The sequence below is a fragment of the Sander vitreus genome, chromosome 10, assembly GCF_031162955.1.
Source record: "Sander vitreus isolate 19-12246 chromosome 10, sanVit1, whole genome shotgun sequence".
NCBI classification, from domain to species: Eukaryota; Metazoa; Chordata; class Actinopteri; order Perciformes; family Percidae; genus Sander; species Sander vitreus.
The window spans coordinates 29,935,937-29,953,762 of NC_135864.1; the positions used below are offsets into that span (position 1 = coordinate 29,935,937).

The window sequence follows — 17,826 nt, forward strand, 5'->3', positions numbered from 1 at the left end:
AGCATATATCACCACAGGTAACAAGCTAACCATCGCAAAGTGTTGTGCTAATGCTGGGAACATATGGATAGTTGTATCCATATGATGTGACAGACTTAGGTTAATATTTCACCAGGTCCGAGGGCTAGAGGGATGTGTTAAGTAGACCCCATAAAGTTATCCCACAACTGATTTTGATACTGTACTGTACGGATGGTAGCTACAGGACATGCTTTGAATTCATAAGATTTAACAATACAGTGTTAGGGACAGATCAGATGGCCAGAGACTTGACCCTTGACTTGGACTTGTGGCAAAAGACTTGAGACTTGACTTGAACTTGCCCCTCAAAGACTTGAGACTTGACTTGGACTCGAGCTCAAAGACTTGAGACTTGACTTGGACTTCCAAAAAATGACTTGTGAACATCTTTGATTACACATCACTTCTCATTTGCTCCTGGAATGCAGGCATGCTATTAAAAAATCCCACACTGGAGTGGCATTATGCCACCATTTGCGTGGTTCTGTGTGAACAAACAAAGAAAGCCAGCATAATGGCAGACCTTCATTTGCGGTGCTTTTGCGGGCTCTCTGTGTAAGAGGGACTACTAATTCACACTGTTTCAATCCATCCATGTGTGTAAACTTGTGTTAATGCAGTGATCTGCAGGATGCCATGGTGATTCTCCAGCTCTATAAAACGATTAAGGTGCCAGTGGACTGGGACAAAGTCAACCAACCTCCATTCAAGGGAAAAGGAGCAGGGCATTTAAAAAAGGTACATTTACATACATAAATACTACTTTTAAAACTGTTACAATACAGTATGTATGCTTTAAAGAATGGGTTTACAACCTTTAATTAATGAGGAAGAAATTAAATGAAATAAAATATGTTTTTGTCCTAAACTTGTGTGTGTGTGTGTTCGTGTGTGTGTGTTCTATGCTAAATACCAGTGTAAACGCCCACCAAGACGCATTGTGATCCGATCGCTCGAACCCCTTTTGAGGTGGTCTGGGATGCATTTGACCACCTATTCAGTGTAAACACTAATGTGTCCTGATGCGTTGCGGACAAAGACGTAACAGGAAATAAGGTCATCAATGCCGGACACGGTGGTTGTTTTGATGACCATTTTACAGCGAGTTGGACAAAGTTGTGTGACTGTGTTGGCTTCTGCTGACGGCGATATCTCCAGATGTACCAACCCAATCTCTTAACAGGACTGGCGAGAGTGTGGACATTATAATTGTGCGCGGGGCCCTTATACCTTCTAGAGGAGTTAACGTGGGTCGTTATGAAATCTGAACACGTGGTCAGCTTGACACGCTAGATAGACACAGGTGTTGCGTCTCGGCTATCCACTTGTGTGCCGATCACCGAAACACATTTTAAAAACAAAATATAAACAGGGTATTAGTCTTGCTTGATCAACTGAGTTTATCATAAATATACTAACTTTGTGTGTGTATGTGTGTGTGTGTGTGTGTGTGTGTGTGTGTGTGACAGATGGAAAACTGTACCTATGCTGTGGAGCTGGGTAAGAAGAAAGCTGGTTTCTCCCTGGTGGGAATTGGCGGACAGGACCTCTACGATGGAAATCCAACTCTAACTCTGGCACTGGTGTGGCAGCTGATGAGGAGGTGATTCAGTCTTCTTTTTTTTCTTTTTATAAATACATTTTTATATCAATTTTAGCAGCATGAAATATAGTATCTAGTACAATTTTACATTACTGCCTTGACACAGCAAAACAAATAAGTAAATAAAAGAAACAAAGAAAAAATTAAATAAAAATAAATTATAAAATAAAAATAAATAAAAATAAAAAATAAAACTAAGGAAATAAAAGAATTTAAACAAAGAAAAAATTAAATTAAAATAAATTATAAAAATAAAATAGTGCTTCTCCTGTTTTAACATATGGTAATATTTGCACGATTGAGTATATTTATTGCAATAGATGCAAGATATAGCATACATTTAAAAGAAAAAATAAATTCTACAAGCTTAGAAACTGTATTGTCCACAAACATTACTCATTCTCTTCTTCTTTTAAATCTAAGTCTACATAGTTAATGAAGGGTCTCTAAATATGTTCAAATCATTGCGGTTTATCATTTAATATGTAAGTTATCCTTTCTAAAGGAAGGCACGATAAAGGTGATTCAATCTGAATTCAATCTTACATGTCGCAGAAACACCACTGAGAAGATAGACAGCATCTGTTGGCCTTCAGGTTCTGGGTGTTTGAGTTGCTATACAGCCCAAAAACAGGGAGAGGGTGCTCTTCTGTCAGCACACACTTTAAGTTTTTTCAGCTTCTGTTAATGTCACACAGTGGAAGGAGTAAAAGGAAGAAGTAAAGATCACTTCGGACATGTTGATTCGTTTACTGTAAGTGAAGCCATACAAACACACTTAGAAATATACCAGGGAAGGTGAGGTGAAAACAAATACTCCTCTTTGTGACTGAAAACTGCTGAAATTCTACACATCTTCTGCCACAGGCACATCTCTTCCAACTGCATCTTGGCTAAGATGATGATCATTATAAAAAAAGAAAGAAATTGCACTTATATGTTGCACTTACATGTGGCACTTTGTAGTTTGGCTTATTTGAAGCTAATGTTCACTACTTCACTAAGAGCCACACTGGAAAATAAGAATCACATCAAGGGCCAAGTTTACAGACAGATATCTTTGACTGTATTATTGCATGTCTAGTTTATTGCCACAATAAGTTACACTTATGTGCAATTGACTTGGTGAATGGTGCATACATAAACAAACAAACAAACACACAAACATATTAAACTATATTAAAGTGACTATATGTAACTTTTTTATGTTTCTGTAGCATGTCATTTTTTATACAATGGTCTAAAATGACCTGTAACAGCAAACAAGACTAACAATGAAAAGAACACTATTTTTATATAGTTTTTAGTAAGGCATCTGCCCGGGTCCGATTTTTCCCGCCAAGTCAAAGAAGGATTTGCGGCAGGTAGACGGCGCTACAGTAACACATTCTGACGGGTCCCAGATTTCTTTGTAACACCGGAAAAGCCTGTGTTAGCGTATGCCAGCGGAGCCAGGTAAAAGGAAGCAGGAGATGTCTTTATATATTTATGTATTTTAATGTTATTTTAGAAGTTATCTGTTGTAGTTATGGCTTATACTGGGGCAGAGCCATCACAGGATCTTTTTGAGAAATTAAACAAAGAACAAGTAAAAGATAAAAGGGAAAAGGAAAGTGAAAGACAACAGGCGACAGTCACACTCGGTCGGGCTTTCAACAGATTGAGACAATTACGGTATTGTAAAGGATTCAAAAACCCACCCCGAATTGGCCCTTAGGTATGTATGTCTATTTCATTCATAAAATAACTTTACGTTACGTACGTGGTTGTACGTCAGTAGCCCACATATAATTACGTCCCCCTTCCATTTAGCTCAGACGTTTTGCTTTTACTCTGTGTTTGTGTTGGCCTACTATTTTCTTTTCACTTGTCCCTGTACCTGTGTAAAGCGTCCGTGGGTTTCATATAATGTGCTATATAAATCTAAGTTATTATAACGTTGGTTGCTACAACAATCTCCTAATGCTTTGGCTCGTAACACAGTGAGAGTGATACCCGGTTTAGCTGATGAGACATCCAAAGTAGGCTAAGTTACCGTATGCAACACTTGAAATGCAACGATGCATATGTAACTTAAGTAAAACATTCATCGCGACTATATGACCTCCCGGTAACGCTAACTCAGTACCATACAGTGGGCAAATACATCACCGTATAGAAAAGACCTTTACGACAGCAGGTGTGGTAAAAACACTACCGCTTTTTACCAAAGCGACCGCTAGAATCAACACAAACTGAACGATACATATAGCCACTTTAATATGAAATAAACAAATGTATACATACAAAATAACTGTTGCTTAAGTAAAACAAGGGTTGAGTGCAAAAAAATGTCTGCAAGGGGCCGGATTTGGCCCGCGGGCCTTGAGTTTGACACGTGTTCTATGTGATTCTTGCTGTTATGAGTTTATACCTCCCTGTTTGAATGCACTTATTGGAAGTCACTTTGGATAAAAGCGTCAGCTAAATTAAATGCAATGAAACAATGAGGAAATGTTATGTTGTTATTGGAAATGTAGTATTACTTTTGCAAAATATCAACATTTATTTTGGACATTAGAACTTAGAGTATTGGGAGTAAAATGTAGTTATTCTAGCATGTTGCACCTTAAAATAATCTCCCTAACAATCTAATTTACTGATTGTACCCCGAGCTCCATACTGGATATGGAATATGATTTGATTTTACAGCAACTGTTGATATTCTTAAACGTGGCCTTATAATCTGTACACAGGTACACGTTAAATGTTCTTGAAGACCTCGGGCACGGTGCAGTTGCAGGAGATGATTTGATAGTTTCATGGGTCAACAAGACTTTGGCTGAGGCTGGCAAGAGTTCCTCTATCAAAAGCTTTAAGGTGAGTTATGTTATGTTTTAGTTTTTAAAGAGTGTAGTTTAACAACACAACCATTATGTGAGCAGCATCATTGTTGTAGGGGAAATAATTACCTATATCTGGAATAGTTTTTTACTGTATCTTGTGCAGTGGCGGTTTTTGGCACGGGCGAACCGGGCAGCCGCCCGGGGCGGTATTTTTTCATGTCACATGGTGGGCGGCACGAGAACTTAAAAAAAAAATAATAATAATCTGCGCCGCAAAGCAGTTTTCTGTTATCTACCATTTCACTATGTGGGGAAATGGCAAATCAGCGCCCCCCTTGCAGCTGCAGGCGCCCTGCTTGCACCCCCTACTTTCACAATGAAATGGACTAGTCCGTAACGGTGCGGGGCCCGGCGCGGGGCCCGGCGCGAAAGATAAACGCACAGGAGAACTGGGAGTACACAGAGACGGAGCAAGACGAGTCTAAACCTTTCTTTTATGGCAATGGTCTGAACGCGAAAATCAAACAAAGTTACCCAAGCGGCTCAAATAAAAGAAAAAAGCGAAAAGACATGTTTTCGGCAGTAGCAGGACCTTCATCAGCTCCCGTGGCTGATGATAGTGGTGGTGGTGTCGGCGGCAGTGTCAGTGGCATGCACAGTGAGGAGGAGAGAGACAGAGATGAGGGAGTGAGGGTACAACCTGCGGTAAGCACAACTCCCCTTAAAACACTTAGCCCCTTGATAAAACTGAGCCAAAAACACTACAACAATAAAAGACGTAGGCATGCTGCACTGTATGATTGCATTAGTAGCCTATATAAACGTTGCACATCATGCAAACGTTCTTAACGAGAATTGTAGCTTTTCTATCTGCTTAGGCAGACAAAATCTCATGATAGACCTCTTCAAATTAAAGCACAGGGCCTCTTGAAATGATAAAAAAAACAAATATATAGCTTGTTTTATGATTCATGAGGAGTATACCGTTTTATTAATTTATTAATCTTGTTAAATTTTTTATTGTATATATTTTTGGCACATTTATGTATATAGTGTATATTTATTTTAAGTTCTGATAACCTCTACTGTCATATTTTGTGCAGAATTGTGTTCATTGTGGAGATTGTTCACCTTAAAAAGTGTGTTTCCTGTTGTAATTGCAATAGTTAAATAACTGGTCAGTTTTTCAAATGCTCTAATGAAGGATTTGTGCAATTGAGAAATATAATTTTCTCTTTCACTTATGTTGTGTGTGTGTGTGTGTGTGTGTGTGTGTGTGTGTTCAGGACAAAGCGATTGGTACCAGTATACCGGTTCTGGAGCTGATTGATGCCATTCAGCCACAAAGTGTGAACTTTGAGCTGGTTCAAAAAGGAAGTCTGTCAGACGAAGACAAACTAAACAATGCCAAGTAATCACCTTCCTGCTTTTCTCTGACTGTGTTTGTTGGTTGTTGCCCGGTTTTATATTTGTGACTAAATTCTGACCACGCAATGGGACATCTACAGCGCGGAAAAAATTTTTTTTTGCACGTACATGAATTATATTTTGTGGAGACATATTTAAAGACTAATTTAATTTGAGCAACATAGCCTACCTACTCTGTATAAGCCCAAGTTTACCTGTACACTGTTAGTGTGCTACGATTCCAAACAATCAGAGAATTTTACATTTTTAAACTTATTCTTAACTTTTTTTTTTTATTTCTCACATCCCCTGTTACATGAAAAACCTAGTTTGCCAGTTTACAAGGGTTTACAATATTTATAAGGTCTTATATATCCGAACAATTCAACATGAAAATAGTGTATGTCTAAAAATAAATCAAAACAAATTAAAGTAATATATTGACACTGAAAATAACCAACATACAGGTATATAAATACAACTAAACATGGGTTGTATAAAATGCACCTTACATAGACACAAATATTCAGTCCAATATACATAAGAAAATATCCATATTATTTATCAAAATATTTTTTTAATTTGTCTCACTTTAAAGAAGTTTAAGTAGGTAATTTCTGATTGGTTGTTTTGTCTCCAATCTGATCGCTAGTAGGATTATTGGTCACTAGAGTGGAAGGAAAGCACTAGGACAATGATAGTTGGGTGAAGTTATTATTGATTTAGTATTGTGCACGTAGCCAATGGCAACAATTTCTCCACAAAATATTTATGTGCTTGATTTAGCAATTTTTTCCCATGTTCAAAATGTCCCATTACAAGCTCCGAGTTTTGACACAAATATAACTCCATATTTTGGCCGGTAAAATAAATAGATAGTGATGATAAAAAGAAAATGTCAAGCAGAAATAAATGCATTTGACGCGTAAACGACTAACTGAAAAATACAATGAGTGTCACAGATCTAATACGTTGCCACATTGATGCTAACTATGGTCCTTTCCTGCATCCAGGTATGCCATTTCCATGGCGAGGAAGATCGGGGCGAAAGTCTACGCTCTGCCTGAGGACCTGGTAGAGATTAACCCGAAAATGGTGATGACCATCTTCGCCTGCCTGATGGGGAGAGGCATGAAGAGGGCTTAAAGGACTCGCACGCACACGCACGCACGCACACGCTCATGCACACACACACACACACACACACACACACACACACACACACACACATATATATATATATACACACATAGTGACTGACTGACTGTCTTCGCCCGTGTGATTTCATGAGACATAAAGAGAGTTAACATAGCTGTATTGTCTTGTTCTTATAAGCAGTTATTCTGTGTTAGCCATAATACAAGTGCCACTTTAAAGGACAATTCCGGCGCAAAATGAACCTAGGGGTTAATAACATATGTGTACCCAGTTGACCTTTCTCTGGGATATGTTTTCATGCTAATCGAATGTGTCTCTGGCTTGAAACAAGCTAGCACCAACCGGTGATTAGCTTGTAACGCTAGCCTTCGGGGCAGAGGGTACCGTGGAAGTGTGGTGCTATTTTGAGCCTTGTTAGTGGTATAGATATAGCGATTTACCCTCTGCCCCGAAGGCTAGCGTTACAAGGTAATCACCGGTTTGCGCTAGCTTGTTTCAAGCCAGAGACCCATTCGATTAGCATGAATGTCTCATGGAACAGATTCCAGAGAACGGTCGACTCAGTGCACATATGTTATTAACCCCCAGGTTCATTTTGCGCTGGAATTGTCCTTTAACAATAGTGATCATCTGAGGGCTCAGCAGGAATTTGATTTATTTTTTTTAAACGGTCAGACCATAAAGGCTATGGGTAAATATTTGGGGTTTGGGTGTTTTTTTTTTCTGAATCTCAGTTTTGCTTTTGGACACTTTGGTAGTTGGGTGATTAGTAGGGTCACATTAAGAAAACACTCAGCTTTCCATACTGCTCGTTAATATAAATATCAGCAGGAATGTGTTTGTCTAGACTGGTGACATGTATACAGGGTCTGCCCAGTACACAAGGGGCAAACCTGTTGAGAAAAACAAAAACGAATGAGAACAAATGAATCCAAGGTTTTGTTTCTTTAAATGGAAAGGCTGTGATACATGGAAATTTGGGACCACAATGACCAATTAACATCTATCAGCCTGGCCGAAAGCAATATATTAAGATAGATGATCGTTTTTCCTCAGTGTTTCATTTTTTTTATTTTGATCCTTTATGAAATGTTAAGGCAGTCTTGCCTCTTCTTGCTTCCCCAGCTGCATTGCCTCCAGGTTCCCCATGTGTCACTGCCTCATGATATACCAAGTTCTGCTGTATCACTCAATGGGCCAGCCAATTCACAGTCTGAGCATGAATTAATTGTACTTAAGCCATAATACTATATTCTTTTATCTATAATACCTTTTTGCCTTTTGTTTGTATAAATAACCAAAGCTGTGCAGGATTGTATGCAGTTCATGATGTTACACTAGAAGCTGTAAATCCTTTTAAAGCCATTCATTTACCCATTAATACTGATGTAATTAAGGGGTTTTAATGGGTTTTTAAGAGGACAATTATTAGATTAATGAATGTAATAGATTAATACCTTTTTACAAGGCACAAATTTAGGTATTTGATGGATTATCTTTAAGGACTTTCTGAAGGGGTAAACACCATTCAAACTGACCAAATAACATGCATGCCATATCTTAATTTAAAGGTCCTATGACATGCTGCTTTTTGGATGCTTTTATATAGGCCTTAGTGGTCCCCTAATACTGTATCTGAAGTCTCTTTTATATAGGCCTTAGTGGTCCCCTAATACTGTATCTGAAGTCTCTTTTATATAGACCTTAGTGGTCCCCTAATACTGTATCTGAAGTCTCTTTTATATAGGCCTTAGTGGTCCCCTAATACTGTATCTGAAGTCTCTTCTATATAGGCCTTAGTGGTCCCCTAATACTGTATCTGAAGTCTCTTTTATATAGGCCTTAGTGGTCCCCTAATACTGTATCTGAAGTCTCTTTTATATAGGCCTTAGTGGTCCCCTAATACTGTATCTGAAGTCTCTTTTTATATAGGCCTTAGTGGTCCCCTAATACTGTATCTGAAGTCTCTTTTATATAGGCCTTAGTGGTCCCCTAATACTGTATCTGAAGTCTCTTTCCCGAAATTCAGCCTTGGTGCAGAATTACAGCCACTAGAGCCAGTCCCACAATGAGCTTTACTTAGGATGTGCCATTTCTGTGTCTGTAGCTTTAAATGCTATTGAGGAGAGAGGGGGGGCAAGGTGGAGGGTGGGGGTGTGGCCTTGACCAACTGCCATGCTTCGCTTGTTTGCAAGCCATGATGTCTCTCTCTCTCTCTCATGGACGGGCCAAATTCTCTGGACGGGCAAAGCAGAGAAAGGGGAGGTAACCTTTCCCCTTATGATGTCATAAAGGGAAGATTCCAGATCGGCCCATCTGAGCTTTCATTTTCTCAAAAGCAGAGCAGGATACCCAGGGCTCGGTTTACACCTATCGCAATTTCTAGCCACTGGGGGACCATAGGCAGGCTGGGGGAACTCGCATTAATGTTAAAAAACCTCATAAAGTGAAATTTTCATGGCATAGGACCTTTAATTTAAAAGAAAGGGTCTGAAAATGTCATGCTATTTGGTAAATGGTAAAAGTGTTGTTTTCAAAACTTCCTGAACCACGCAGATAATCAATTGGAAACCAACTGACTTATAATATACCAATACATTTATCAATTAATGAACCTAAAATTAATTTATACAGAAAACCCATTATAAAATCCCATAATGTATTACAATCCATCACCGTTTCCATTATGAAACCACAAATATGGGGTTATTAAATAGCTTAAAGGTGCCGTAGGTAGGATTGCGAAGATCCAGGACGTAGCCAAAAAAATGTGAACATCGACAACTTCTCAGTCCCTCCCCCTCCTTCTGCAAAAGCCCAAAACGGTTTCCTAAGCCCCTCCCCCCACAAGGTAGAATGAATGCGTGTGTATGAGCAGTGATTGACACGCAGTTAGAACTCCCCCCCCATTTTGTTGGTCTATGCAGTAGTGTCTTTTCGAAAATCTGAATTTGGACCTGTCAATGCTGCCTCTGATTTCATATACAATCGATAAAACAGAGATTTCTGTATTAGTCTAAAATAGGTCTGTCCTAATGCTTCAGTTGAATGTGTGGATATGTTGAAAAGTTATCCAGGTTTGTTGCTGCTAATGTTAACATTCCACTATTTTTCAGTTTTTTTTCATTAATCCCAAATGGTTATCTCTATTGGTGCTACTGTGGGCAAACATATTACTTTACATGATAGCAATACTTCCAAAGGTCAGTGTGTACAATCGGATCAATAACGTTCAATAAAAGCAATTTTCCATATATACATTAATTGATTGTTTGTTTTTTGTGTGTTTTTTTTTCTGTCCCATATGGAATATTGAGTTGTGCCACTGGAATAATTAAAGATGTTGTCAGTATTTAATTATAATCAATTCATGGACGAACTGGACCTTTTTTTTTTTTATTATTATTTTGTGATAATAAGTCATTATGTTGAGAGACTGAGTCATTATTTTGAGATACCAAGTCATAATTTAGGGATATTAAATCATTATTTTGAGATACATTATTTTGACAACATCAATTACACACTGACTCAATCTGTCTGCCTCAATTGATGGATTGTACATTGCTGGAATAAAGCCTGCCTGTGTCTTGGTCTAATTCAACCAATCATGTGTGACATTCAATCCCAAAGGAATACTTGCTATTACCCTGCATTTCAGAATACACATTTTTGGCAAAAAAAAGGAGAAAGAAATCACATTCCAACTATTTATTCCTCCTTTCAATATGATGCTGTAATGGTCGAATCTAAATGGCATTTTCTTTTTAGTAAAATCCTGTCTCTTTCAGTAATCAGGAGAATATACGCACACAAAGACACACTCGTAGTTCAGAGGCCACTTCAAACAAGGTTCTTGAATTCAGATGAGCTCACTAGTGAGAAGGAACACTCACACACACACACACACACACACACACACACACACCACACACAATTTGCAATTTAAAGGATGCTTTTTGTTGAGTGCCATGTGATCATTCCTTTGATCGGTTGCATTTGTTCACTCCATCCATCCATCCATCCATCCTTCCATCTCATCATACGAGTATGTGTCTGTGCTTCGTGATTAATGTCTCGTGGCTCTAACTAAACAGTATTTGGGATGCAGCTGAACTAGAGACGTGAATTGAAGTGATGGACTGACGAGCTAACGTTGGGATATCTGAAAATACATCAGGTTTGTTGACTTTGAACATCTTTCTGTCTCTCCCTCTTATGATCTGTTGTCAAACCTGCTATCCAGCTTGTTGCTATGCCATCTGGTTTCCGTGGTGATGCCTGATAGGATGACCTCGTACTGGATGACCTTCTTTTTCTGACTGTGGTTCCATCATTGTGTGTGTGTGTGTGTGTGTGTGTGTGTGTGTGTGTGTGTGTGTGTGTGTGTGTGTGTGCGTGTGTGTGCGCGCAGGATGACGGGTCCAGTGCAGGATTCACACAGGCTTTCTGTGAAAACGTGGACAGATGAGGAGAGTGACCGAGCTGACAGCAATCTTAGCAGGTACACACACACACACACACACACACACACACACACACACACACACACACACACACACACACACACACACACACACACAAATATATACATACACATTTTTATGATCGTATGTGTAGTGCTGGTATCTGTACATAGGTAGGGTTAGCTGATTTGAAGTTGTTTCAGAAAACAGATGTATTGTATGAAATATAATGTTATCGTTAATGTGTAATTTTGCAATTATGTGAAATAATTAAAAAAAAAAAAGATATTGAGAATGAATTCTTCATCACACATATTTGAGACGTCAATTTAGTTTAAACTTTAAATTCATCATAAACCATTTTAAAAACATTAATTACACACTGACTAGTCTGGCTCAGTGGATGTACCGCACATGGCTGAGATGTTGAAAGGTTATGCACTGTTTGCTAACACATTCACCATTTAACAGCCTGTTGCCCTGCCACAAAGTGGCCAAAAGAAATAAACATTAATAATGAATATGTGTACGTTTCTTTCTTTTTTCCTACTGTCAGTTTATGTTACAACTCTGTTCAATTAAGTTTCACTCTGTATAATCTATTGAAGAATGGTATTGCCTTTCTGTGTGAATTAGTAGGAGTTTTACAGCTGTCACTAAATTATTCTTTTTATGTATTTGATGATTGATGTGTGTGTGTGTGTGTGTGTGCGTGTGTACGTGCAGGATGACGGGTCCAGTGCAGGATTCACACAGGCTTTCTGTGAAAACGTGGACAGATGAGGAGAGTGACCGAGCTGACAGCAGGTACACACACACACACACACACACACACACACACACACACACACACACACACACACACACACACACACACACACACACTCACACTCAATCTATTGAAGAATGGTATTGCCTTTCTGTGTGAAGTAGTAGGAGTTTTACAGCTGTTTTCGCAGCAGACACAAAATTATTCTCTTTATGTATTTGATGATTAATGTGTTTGTGTGTGTGTGTGTGTGTGTTGGGGTTTATGTGCGTAGAGCACAGTCGATGTGTGATGACACTTCCTCAGAGCTTCAGAGAATGGCGGCCATTGACCGAAGAGATATTAATTCCCAGAATTCCTTGCAAGGGCGAGGTGCTCTGTCCAGGTATGACAGCTGATAAGTTAACTAATCCGCAAGTTGACTTTACATCTTTTTTTTAAATATTCAAAAGAATGTATTCAGATCTGATTTGTTTTCAGTGTGTGTGATTATGTTCATTATTAGAAAAACAGTTAATTGCTGTTGCCCCGTATTATAAACTTCACATTTGTCTGTCTACCTGTACTCAGGATAGTTAGTATAGTGATGACTCTGAGAGACTGGGCGCAGAAGAGTTTGGCTGATGAGACTGAACGCCCAGATTCCTTCTTGGAACGCTTCAGAGGCCCCGTCAACACTGACATGCAAGACCCTCCCAGCAGGTTCAGCCATACCGGCTCTGACACAGAGCGTGAAATCAGACGCTCCAGACACACGTAAGACAACAAAAAAACGGACAAAATGCGTAAACATTAAAACATCAATTGACAAATCTCCACCTAACTATTTGTTTTGCCCCTCTCTGTCAGGAGGTGGAAGTGTAATGTCGAGGTCTTATCACCATCTGATGATGCATACTACCACTGGCTGATGCTGATTGGTGCTGCTGTTTTTTATAACTGGACCCTACTGGTTGTCAGGTTGGGAACTATTGCTCCACCTTCACCACAGTATACTAGTATCAGTTTTAAGTAGAAGTTCCTCTTGTAATACTATGTATCCCATTACTTTTTGTCACTACAAGAAAAGCCTTGCATTGCCAGACCTATCTCCACAGCGCTGTGGAGTGAGGTCTGGCTACACCACACATTCATTCTAGTATAAGAGAAAAAACGCTCTGGGTTGTTTGCATTTCGAAACTAAAAAACTAAAGTCCGGAGGCAGCGACGGTGGCTCTGCAAAATGGTCTCGGAAGGGAACTTGTTTTGGTGGAACATTTGCACACCGCTAAAGAAAACACCACATACAATGTTAAATGAAGTTAACTGTTCACACAATACAGTAACGTGAGCTATATAAATTAGCTGGATGCATGGTTAAACGTCATTTGCTCTTACCAGTGTATCGCCGTGTGTACTTTCGTCCATAACAATCCCTACCAATCGGTCCCAAAACATCCCAGTTAGAGAGTAAATGCCGTAAACATATTCTTTATAAATCTTTACAATCATTCCCACAAAGAACCAAGGAGGCCTGCCTTGTTGCACGATACAAACATTCTTTAAAACTTGCCATTTTCAGTGTGGAGCTTGCTAGCTTGAAGTTTGTTGTTGTTTCTAGCAGCGAATGGAGTTTGAGAACGGCAACACACAGAGAGCGGAAGTTGAGGGGACAATTATCCTGGAAATGTACCAGACTACAACTAGAACAACTACTATGACAACTACTACTACCGCTCCATTACTGTAGAAAACATGAGCGCAGTGATTGTGATGTCAGCTTTTTGAAGGGATGTTCAGAAACTTGAATATGGGATTACTGTTGGCTGTTTTTGCCAGTTTCAGGTGCGAGAAATCCAATATTTGGGCTTTGGGGGAGAAGGAGGCAAGCTAGTGCGGCCAGCACCACCTCTTATTCTAACAAGTTGACTGAGATACCTGCCAATCAAGCAGACATGCTACTAAAACTACTTACTTACTTAAAAATACTTTAAAGCTGCAATCATTAAAAAAAATGTAAATAACAAAATGACTACGTGCATATGAAAGGGGTTGCCCCTGATGACAAAGCCCATACAGAGTTATCACCCGACATATTTCAGCATTGAGAGATGATTTTATGGAAAGTACCCCTATCTGCCCACCATCAAACAGCAGACAGACACAGTTAGCGATTAGCTGGTGAACAGAGTGGAGCATTTATTAACTAAAAAGTTAGATATTTCCATCCCTTCATTTGCTAAGTGTCTCAGTCAACAAGTCCTCCAAACCCGAACCCGCGGCCGCTGCGTCGAGGAGTAAACCTCTATATATGTGCGCCTGCTCTACCAACTGAGCCAACCCGGCCACTTTTATTTATTTTTCTTTTTTTAAAGATCATTTTTTGCGCTTTTCCGCCTTTATTTTGACAGGACAGCTAGGTGAGAAAAGGGGGGGAGAGAGAGAGAGGAAAGACATGCAGGAAACCGTCACAGGTCAGATTCGAACCCAGGACCTCGTGCGTCGAGGCATAAACCTCCTTTAAGTACATGTGTGCCTGCTCTACCCACTGAGCCAACCCAGCCACATTCACTTTTATTTTTAAATGCGATACAAACCCCGGTCTTCTGGGTGAAAGTCCTGTGTGTTTGTTTAACCCAGCCACCACCCCAAACTGCCTCCTTATGAGGAACTTGGCGCTCTTATACTTTGCCACATTTATTTCTGCTTTGCTCCCGTCCCACTAGAGGGCGCCGCCACTAGAAACGTAAAGATGAGTTGTAATTGCTTCCTGAACAAACGACCTATGGGAGCGTTTTTCGGGGGAAGACAGTCTTGTTTCAGTCTATGTGTTTCCGTAGGGCCTGTTTCGATGAGCTCCAAATGCGGAATGTGTTGGTGTGGCTGGTACTGGACTACATCTGTGATGGAGTCTATATCCTGGATATAGCTGTTCGTCTCCACACGGGTACTGAATAGGGTCATACGACTCAAATGTCCATATTTCTAATAGGAAACCCTGTCCTGGATCTTGGTTTCAACTTATACATTTGCCATCTGAGAGACACCTACATTCATTAATTTATGTATCTGTTATCTATGTGAAGGTTTCTTGGATCAAGGGTTGATGGTGAAAGATGTGCGGCGTCTGAGAGAAACCTACGTTCGAACCTTGCAGTGTAAAATTGACATTTGCTCCATCCTTCCAACTGACCTGCTGTACCTAGCTGTTGGAATGAGCTACACTCCTCTTCTTCGATTCAACCGTCTGCTGCGTCTGTCACGTCTGTTTGAGTGGTTTGAGCGTACAGAGACACGAACGTGCTACCCCAATGCTTTCCGCATCTGTAAACTGGTGCTGTACATCCTGGTGATCATCCACTGGAACGCCTGTGGATACTACAGCTTCTCCAAGGTCCTCGGACTGGGCTCTGATTCTTGGGTGTATCCCAATGCATCAGATCCTGAGTTTGGCTCCCTGACCAGAAGTTACATCTACTGTCTGTACTGGTCCACTCTGACACTGACAACCATTGGAGAGACCCCTCCTCCTGTTAGAGATGAGGAATATTTGTTCCTGATATTTGACTTTCTGGTAAGTCATCAGCGAAGGTGTAACCTTAGCTGATATTATCTTACCTTGAATGATCCATAATAGCCTTAACCGTGTGTTGTTACAGTTGATCACAATGGCTAATGCTGGTATTTCTGTCCTAGGTTGGGGTTCTGATTTTTGCCTCCATTGTGGGTAATGTTGGATCCATGATCTCCAATATGAATGCCACAAGAGCAGCCTTTCAGGGCCGCGTAGACACCCTGAAACACTACATGCAATTCAGGCACGTCAGCAAGGTGCTAGAGCAGCGCGTCATCCGCTGGTTTGACTACCTCTGGACCAATAAGAAGACAATAGATGAACAGGAAGTGCTGAGGAGCCTGCCCAATAAACTGAGAGCAGAGATTGCTATTAATGTTCACCTGGACACACTGAAGAAGGTAAAGACACACTAGACAATGGTTCCCCAATTCCATTTACATCTCCAAGCCTCTTTTCTTAATTAATGTGGTTATTAATTAATGTATGTGTGTGTGTGTGTATGTGTGTACATAGGTGCGTATTTTCAAGGACTGTGAGGCAGGCCTCCTCGTAGAATTGGTATTAAAACTTCGACCGCAGGTTTTCAGTCCTGGAGACTACATCTGTAGAAAGGTTAGTATTTATTTAGTCTATATCCACGACGTTCCACTTCCTGGATTGCTCTAGTTCTGCCGGGAATTCCGGTGGATGTCACTCTTTTCGGATGTCCGTTACCTTCCACTTTCCTCTCTGGTAGACGGAGGTTGCTAAAACAATAATTTGACATGCTTAAATCTGTTTTTTTTTTGCTAGTTACGGGCACATTGTTAGCGTTCCAGCCGTTAGCTGCATATTGTGGCGCCAATTGTTTTTCCTCCGGTGGGCTTGGCTTTCAGAGTACAACGCAATGCGCTCTGTCTCTATTGCTGTTAAAAGTAATCATATATAGGCTATTTTCTGTCTGTTTTTTTTTTTCTCCAAGGGAGATGTGGGTAAGGAGATGTACATAATTAAAGATGGCCAGCTGGCAGTGGTGGGGGAAGATGGAACAACCCAGTTTGCTGTTCTGACATCAGGAAGCTGCTTTGGAGAAATCAGCATCCTGAACATCAGCGGCAGCAAAATGGGGAACCGACGTACGGCTAATATTCGCAGTCTGGGATACTCAGACCTGTTCTGCCTTTCCAAACAAGACCTGATGGAGGCGCTTCAGGAGTTCCCCCACGCCAGGGCCCAGCTGGAGCAGAGGGGGCGGGACATCCTGCAGAAGGAGGGGCTTCTAGAGGAAGTAAATGTGTCTGCAGGGGAGGACCTCGAGGAGAAGGTGGAGAGGCTGGAAACCAGTCTGGATCGGCTACAGGTCAGTACTACTAGTCCACTACTGCAGCTGCTGTTGGTACTGTTGCTACGTCCCAAACATCAGTTATTAGATAATAACTAAGGATAACCTTTTTTCCAGACGTGTTTGGCCCGTCTGCAGGGAGAGTTCAACTCTTCCCAGCTTCGACTGAAACAGCGAATCACAACACTCGAACACAACGTCACCACAGTGGGCACAGGCAGCGGCTTCCTGTCCGACGCAGACGGCAACGAGAGTGTTTTTGGTGGTGACGGCGTGCGCAGTGAAATTAACATCCGGTTCTGAAGGACAAACTGTGGAGAAATGAAACGTTAATGTTCATTTTTTGGCATTTGTAGAAAATGCAATAATGACTTTTGTCGTCTGTTTGATGTTAACTGATCATTATTTGACACAATTCTGTGTACAATTTGTATTTTATTTGTAAGCTGTCTAAATGTTTGTTTGTTCTTAACTTTTTCAAACTTTCTGCAGGCCTCCTAAAATTTTATGGTTTTTAAAGGAGAATGAGAACATATCGGTGTGTATTGAATTCATAATGATAATAATAATAATAATAATAACAATAATAAATATTATATAGATACCACTTTGTGTATCACCTTAAATGCAGCTCAAAGTACTTTATATAACTTTGAGCTTCATGTAGGCTCTTCAGAAACCTATGGGTCACAGAGACTAT

At 40.2% G+C, this 17,826-nt stretch overlaps 2 protein-coding genes across 2 annotated transcripts in view; both read left to right on the forward strand.

Moving 5' to 3' along the window:
* The window catches only part of LOC144524671 (plastin-3-like), a 30,412-nt gene extending 20,134 nt beyond the window's left edge, over nt 1-10,278 (forward strand). Inside the window, exons 12-16 of the mRNA XM_078261093.1 lie at nt 642-759; nt 1,491-1,624; nt 4,360-4,483; nt 5,736-5,860; nt 6,870-10,278. Coding sequence (XP_078117219.1) covers nt 642-759; nt 1,491-1,624; nt 4,360-4,483; nt 5,736-5,860; nt 6,870-7,002 — 634 coding nt within the window. The 3' untranslated portion in view covers nt 7,003-10,278. The remainder of the gene's footprint in view (nt 1-641; nt 760-1,490; nt 1,625-4,359; nt 4,484-5,735; nt 5,861-6,869) is intronic.
* A 1,151-nt stretch (nt 10,279-11,429) lies between these two features.
* On the forward strand, nt 11,430-17,570 carry cnga2a (cyclic nucleotide gated channel subunit alpha 2a). Its single transcript, XM_078261520.1, has 10 exons — nt 11,430-11,518; nt 12,524-12,634; nt 12,820-13,005; nt 13,099-13,209; nt 15,069-15,175; nt 15,315-15,802; nt 15,925-16,203; nt 16,319-16,417; nt 16,767-17,144; nt 17,244-17,570. Exons 1-10 carry the CDS (start codon nt 11,430-11,432, stop codon nt 17,427-17,429), a joined length of 2,034 nt encoding a protein of 677 aa, XP_078117646.1. The 3' UTR covers nt 17,430-17,570.
* The last annotated feature ends 256 nt before the right edge of the window (nt 17,571-17,826 follow it).

Excerpts from the sequence above, each read along its gene's own strand:
- cnga2a (XM_078261520.1), top strand. The coding sequence starts at position 11,430 with ATGACGGGTCCAGTGCAGGATTCACACAGGCTTTCTGTGAAAACGTGG. Across the intron at positions 13,006-13,098 it reads ATCAGACGCTCCAGACACAC|GAGGTGGAAGTGTAATGTCG; the intron begins GTAAGACAACAA and ends CCTCTCTGTCAG. Across the intron at positions 17,145-17,243 it reads CCAGTCTGGATCGGCTACAG|ACGTGTTTGGCCCGTCTGCA; the intron begins GTCAGTACTACT and ends CCTTTTTTCCAG.